The sequence below is a fragment of the Gigantopelta aegis genome, chromosome 9, assembly GCF_016097555.1.
Source record: "Gigantopelta aegis isolate Gae_Host chromosome 9, Gae_host_genome, whole genome shotgun sequence".
In the NCBI taxonomy this organism is placed as follows: Eukaryota; Metazoa; Mollusca; class Gastropoda; order Neomphalida; family Peltospiridae; genus Gigantopelta; species Gigantopelta aegis.
This window is the reverse complement of record NC_054707.1, coordinates 76389894-76397137: the sequence shown is the minus strand read 5'-3', so window position 1 is coordinate 76397137 and position 7244 is coordinate 76389894. Positions and strand designations below refer to the sequence as shown.

General features: G+C 42.4%; 1 protein-coding gene across 1 annotated transcript; it reads left to right on the top strand.

Moving 5' to 3' along the window:
- The first annotated feature begins 2252 nt into the window (after window positions 1–2252).
- On the top strand, window positions 2253–7013 carry LOC121382252. Its single transcript, XM_041511784.1, has 2 exons — window positions 2253–2340; window positions 3180–7013. The coding sequence occupies exons 1-2, from the start codon at window positions 2282–2284 to the stop codon at window positions 6886–6888; spliced, it is 3768 nt and encodes a 1255-aa protein (XP_041367718.1). The 5' UTR covers window positions 2253–2281; the 3' UTR covers window positions 6889–7013.
- Window positions 7014–7244: the final 231 nt, after the last annotated feature.

Below are 7244 nucleotides of genomic sequence, written 5' to 3'. Positions count from 1 at the left end.
AAATGCCATCGATAAAGCTCCTTACCTATGTATCACAGCTAGAGCAATAGCCATCGGTGCCGTCATTAAGTTTGAGCCCTGGGGCCGAATTCACTAAACTCTCGCAACTTTGCGATCTCGCAGTGCAATGCTAAAAGACTTAAAAAGAGGATGCTTTGTTGTCTAGCAGAGCCTAAGAGACCTTTGTGAATTAGGCCCCTGGTATACGTACAACGGTTGCAATAAAGATGTCAAAACAACAATAAGGTAATTCGTAGTGCTAAACTGTTCATCACAATAATATTCCTTTCCTTTTCCTGCATGGTGTCATATTATTTGAGCAAGGTTTGATACAGATGACTTCTAAATATTGTTTCAGAAAATTTCGAATCGTGAATAAACGCAAAAATCGTGCACGTTAAAATCGCAACGTTTTTTTGTCATTTCGTTCACTCTAAATTGTTTGATATATTTTCTTGTTTAGAATATCAGTATCCGTATATTCACTGTGTTTCTGGTCGTCTTAATATTTGTAAGAAGCCCAAACTGGATTTTCTCTTCACATAATTTCGCGAAAAATATATATTTTAGGACATAAAATGAAATTTAACCTAGTATAAATATTAGAACGACCAGGAACACGTTTAATATACAGCCACTAATATTATATGCAGATACATATATTTGATATTTAATTACAATCGTTAAAAAAGTATATGTTAGTCAATAACATCTTTAAAATTTGCAACAAACTCAGGAATGTCCCTTTAATAAGTTTGTTGACTATATTACGTCAGCCATGCGTCACTAAAAAGGAAAATAAGTTAGAATGGTCTCCCGTGATGATACAACAGACAGTGTCGTTCATTTGTAAATTATTCCTAATGACTTGCAAATTAGAACGGATGCGAGTGAGCAGCGTGAGTACCCTCCCAGGGACAGTCTGAGCGGTTTCTTTAAAATTATTCATGGCGTCTTCAAGAGTTTGAAATTAAGAGTCTGAGAGAGGTGTCTGTGTTCAACACCTCGTCGCCATTAGCTGGTCAGTAGTAGCACATCGGGCAGAGACATTGTTGGTTGATGGATTGTACCAGATCGATTTACTAACTGGTTTACTTCCAGTGTTCCACGACTGGTATATTAAATGTTGTGCTATGTCTGTGAGAGGTGTATATAAAAGACATCTTTCTGCTAACATATAGCCTTCGTTGACTGTCGAATGAGCCTACCTTGTTCCCCGCACCCACCAATTTTAGAGGGGCGTGTGGCCTTAACGTTACAAAACGTTACATATGGCATCACCCGATGGGGTATAAAACAAAATGTCAATATTTAGCATTTCGTAGTTGTTGAACCGCCCCTCAATTGATTCGTGCTCACATATATCTTTAGGCCTCGGATTACTAATTGTATCCGTTTTACCCAATAAAATCATAAATTTATGAGAAAACTAAATGAACCCATAAAAAAACGATTTTTAAAAAGATATTACTATTACATTGTTTGGTTTATTTGCAGTAGTAGGAAACTACCGTTTCTGGGACACTTTCCCCCATTGGATTAACATAGGATAAACCGAGCCTCTCCCACCGAGCCCCCCGCGAACCTCTCTGGCGAGAGGCGCTAAAAATAGATGCGGTTTCCCAGTCGAGCTAAAAATAGAACGAGGTAACCCTCCTTGTGATGGCCACCCTTCGTGATGTACCCACCCATATGCTCCATTGCACCCCACTCAACCCCAAACCACATGTTCTAAACGACTAATGGGATGGCTAATGTGTGCAAAACGCAGACTGTGACAGAGACGAGTCGGTATGTTGAAGCCTGCGAGAGGCGCTAAAAATAGATGAGTGATAGAGACATGTCTGTACGCTCGTTGAAGCCCACGACAGGCGCTAAAAATAGCTCGGGTTTCCATAAGCTCAACATGAGGAAACTCTCCCTTCAGTGGACTTCGAGGTTATTTTCTACTATGCGATAGGGCCCCACTCACGTGTTAAACAGTTTAGAATGTATCGATGCCCTATTTGACAACACTGAATTAGATGCAACAAGACATACAACAGGTTTGGACCTGTCTTCGTACCACAGACCGAGTAACAGCCAATCTGAACGTTTATGGTGGTGACGTCACTGGAAATCCCCATGCCTAAAACTGTGTATCAACAAAACATTTTTGGACTTGTCTCGTTACTTCGCGGATTTTTAGACGTGTTTCAACTTGTTGAGTTTTAGCAGCCGATGGGTATATAAAGGCTGGATTCCCCCCCCCCCCCCCCCAAACAAGTCATTCAATGGCCGAATGCAGAAGCAAAAGGTCACGCTGAATTTTACTCGAGAAAAACAAAAGCCATCTGAAATGTGAGTATACACTTTAGAATAAACGAGTAATTTATATTTGTTTATTTATTTATTTAGCCTGTTTATTTATTTATTTATTCCCATTACCCATCGAGTTTACAAAGTGTAATCCAAATGGTGGAGGAATGACCGTGTAAAAATAAACAGCGATTTATAGCCGTGTTTCGGTGTTGTTTCCTATGTGCTTCACGGAAGTCGACAGCGATTAACTAGGTCGTCGGAGCGAGAATTAGAACCAGGTTGTGATGCGGACGAATTCACATTTAACTGATTATAATTTCTCCCTTATCGACGAAGTATTCATAAGTGTAGAATATGTCAGACTGTAGTATCGTTTAAATGATTTATAGATTGTAATTATTTGATGCTATAAGCATGGTGGAATTGAACACGTTTGAATGTGCGAGGTATAACGGTTTGGGATGTCTGTAACGGGTGATATATAACAATTTTTTATTTATTAAATTATTTTATTTATAGTATTAGTGTCAATACGATTTTACTGTGGTATTTACATATTAATTTAGCAGATGACAAATACTGCAAAAGTCCCAGGGCCATCCTAAGTGCGGGAGACAATTTAAAACACGCCTTCACCGCTCGGTGGTCATATTACAAATGATGGCGGTATGGTTATCGTGTAAATGAGCGAGTTTACTTTTGTAATAAATAAGGGGTGTCAGATAGTATTACAAATGTAGATTTAACACCACCAGACAATTTACAACGGGTTTCCACCCTATTTTTAAACTATTCCAAAATGAAGGGTATATATAGGATAGTAGCTAAAATTATAAATCGAGACGAAACATTCTGTCAGTGAAATTATTTTATTGCAGTATGGAAGCCCAGACAAGTATGGAATATGGAAGAAAAGCCAAAAGGCAGAGGCTCGAATACGGTTGTAGTGACTGTGGTCAAACCTTTGCACACAAACAAAGTTTAAACCGTCACAAGAAGACGGCCCATGGAAGTCCGAAGCTAACTTGCAGTCAATGCAAAATGACATTCACGAGAAGAGATAACCTGCATCGTCATTTGAAGACACATTTACAACAGGGGGGTGCTAATGAAAGTACTCCACGAGGGACATCTGCCACCGAACCAACACCCACTCAACAAGAACCTGTCGAGCCACCGTGTGACCTTCAAGCCCTAGGAGGCACTATGCAGGTTCATACCATCCCAGGAGAAGGTATACAGAAATACGACCCCATGACATTCCTGAAGGGAAAGTACGACGAGGTCAAGAAGGTGCTGAAGCAAGCCATCAAAGATCGAGGTGAGGTAAAGTGGTACCTGACCATCAAAGTAAAGATGAGCAGGCGGAAAGGTGAGGTGGTGGAAACGGTGGAACCCCATTTCAGAGGCAAGTGTCAAACGTCTCTTAAATTTGAAGACCCAGATGAAGGGATGAAGGAATCGATTAAAAAGATCTATACTTCTTTCATCGAATTTCAAAGGCAGGGTAGCAACTGGACGGTGGATAAGGTGGTAGACCTCACCATTCACATGGCTCGGTACCGACCCCTTCGAGGCTCGAGTTACACACCCCTCCCCATCAAATTGAGAGCTAAGCATGCCATCGTCAATGTTCAGAATCGGGACCAGAAGTGTTTCATGTGGTCGGTCCTGGCGGCATTATACCCCGTCAAACAACATGCAGAGCGGGTGGCTAAGTATGCTCAATACGTCAATCAATTTGACACCACTGGCATTTCTTTCGCCGTTAAACTGGTCGATATTCCCCGGTTTGAAAGGCAGAACAATATTTCTATCAACGTGTTCGGTTACGAAAGAGGCGAAGTCTACCCACTCCACGTGACCAAACAACGTTTTGAAAGGCACGTGGACCTGCTGATGATCGCCAACAGTAAAAAGTCACATTTTTGCTGGATCAAAGACTTGAACCGGCTACTATTTGATCAGAAAAGCTATGGTCATCGCCATCATTATTGTCCTTACTGTCTACAGGGGTTCACAAAACAGAGAATTTTGGATGATCATCTTGTTTATTGTCAAACACATGGTCCGCAGAAGGTTGACATGCCCAAAGACGAAGACAAATGGCTATATTACAAGAATGTAAGGAAACAACTCAAAGTTCCCTACATCGTCTATGCTGATTTCGAATGCCTCCAAGTGCCTATTTCAAGAGGTGAAAAAAGCCCAGAGTCATCCTCCACTGAGAAAATGACTAAACACGTCCCTTCTGGGTTTGCCTATAAAGTGGTTGGCTTGTCACCTGAACATTGCAAACCACTTGTCGCCTATAGAGGCCTAGGCGCCACCGACAAATTTGTCGAGTGCATGGTCAAAGAACAAGAGGAGATAGAAGAGAAATTTAAACAGTGTGAGCTAATGGTGATGAGGGGACGAGATTGGCAATCATTCAAGACGGCCACGCAGTGTCACATATGTAAGGCGCCACTCGGTCCTAATCCAGTCAGGGACCACTGTCACATTACTGGAGAGTTTAGGGGTGCAGCCCACAGTGAATGTAACCTCAACTACAAGTTTACTGGGCGCATTCCCGTTGTTTTCCATAACTTGAGAGGCTATGACAGTCATCTCATCATGCAGGCCATAGGAAAAATTCAGAGTAAACCCATCAGTTGCATTCCCAACAATATGGAAAAGTACATCTCCTTCAGTCTAGGGTGCATGGATTTTATCGATTCCTTTCAGTTTATGAACTTTTCCTTGGAGAAACTCGTAAGCAATCTGGCCAAGGAAGGACCTTCTAAGTTTGTCCACATGACTCAACATTTCGGCGCAGATCAACTGCCCCTTTTGTTGAGAAAGCAGGTCTACTCATACGAATACTTTGATTTTGAAGCTCGGTTCTTAGAGACCCAACTCCCACCCAAAGAAGCCTTTCGAAGCTCCCTAACTGATGAAGACATAAGTGACGAGAACTATGCTCATGCCCAAGGAGTATGGGAGGAATTTCGCATCCGAGAATTCGGTCAGTACCACGATCTGTACGTTTCAACAGATGTTTTGGCTCTAGCAGACGTTTTTGAAAATTTCCAGGGTATCTGTTTGAACTATTATGGACTCGACCCAGCTCATTTCTACACGTCTCCAGGTCTGGCATGGCAGGCAGCCCTAAAGATGACTGGTGTGAAACTCGAACTTCTTACAGACATCGACATGCACCTCTTCATCGAAAAGGGACTTAGGGGTGGAATCTCCAGGATATCCCATCGTCATGCCAAAGCTAACAACAACCAGGTCCCAAACCACGACCCTGATCTTCCCAATACCTATATTGCTTATCTAGATGCCAACAACCTTTATGGGTGGGCCATGTCACAAGCCCTTCCAGTGTCTGGGTTCCAGTGGCTAGATGATCCCCATATAGATGTGACCGAGGTACCCGATGATGCATCTGTAGGATACATCTTAGAAGTCGACCTTGACTATCCCCAAGAACTACACGACCTCCATAACGAGTATCCTATTGCTCCAGAGAAAATGACGGTGACTGAAGACATGCTATCTCCCTATGCTTCCCAGCTTCTGAAAGAGCTAGATATGAGTGGCATTTCAACAGAAAAACTGATCCCAAACTTGAGACAGAAGGAGAGATATGTAGTGCACTACCGAAATTTGAAATTGTATATCTCACTGGGCATGAAACTGACTAAGATCCATCGAGTGTTGGCCTTTGAACAAAGCCCATGGTTGAAGGCCTACGTCGATTTCAATACAAACAGACGCAAATGTGCCCAAAACGATTTTGAAAAAGAGTTCTTCAAACTGATGAACAACTCTGTCTTTGGCAAGACGATGGAGAACCTGAGGAAGCACGTGGACGTGAAATTGGTTAACAATTCAAAACGCGCTCGCAAGATCATTGCCAAACCCACTTTTCATGCCTTTCGCATTTTCAACAAAGATCTGGTGGCCATCCACGTGCAGAAGCAACGGCTGATTTTGAACAGACCGATCTATGTGGGTTTCGCCATTCTGGACATTTCGAAAATCTTAATGTATGATTTTCACTATAACTACATCAAGACCAAGTATGCATCCAAAGCTCAACTCCTGTTCACAGACACTGATTCGTTGTGTTACTACATCCAGACAGATGATATCTACCAAGACATGTTACAGGACTCCAGTCTGTTTGACACTTCAGAGTATCCCACTGACCATGTTCTGTATAGTACCGTGAACAAGAAAGTATTGGGTAAAATGAAGGATGAGACTCATGGAATCCCTATCCAGGAGTTTGTGGGTTTGAAATCCAAAATGTATTCCCTCATTTTTGAGGAGAAAGGTCAGCTGGTGGAAAAGAAAACGGCCAAAGGGATCAAGAAGAGTGTCATCAAAAGCCACACAAAGCATGAACATTACAAACAGTGTCTCTTTGAAAGACGCATACACATGTCAAACATGACTCAGATCAGGAGCTATAGCCACCAACTGTACAACATCAAACTGAATAAGTTAGGGCTATCTCCCTTTGATGACAAAAGGTATCTATTGTCTGATGGCATAAGCAGTCTTGCCTATGGCCACTATCACATCTCAGCATAAAACATTGGGACCACCGGATAATGTAGACTAAAAATGCCACCACCGTCATCTATATAAAGGGGCGACGTTCACGTCAACCTCATTTCGAGTCTGACCGTCGAGGTGTCAAGATGTATCAGAACACTTGTCCAGAATGTGGGAAGAACTTTTCCAGGAGAGACGTCATGTTGAGACACTTTCAGCATAAACATACTAATGACCTGCCACCACCACCGCCGCCGCCGCCGCAGCAGCTGCTGCCGTCGCTGTCACCAACTACCTTGCGTCATCCTTTCACCATGATCGTGTCGGGACCCACGTCGTGTGGTAAGACCTTTTTGGTGTTCAAACTGCTGAGAGATGGAAGAATTCACCCA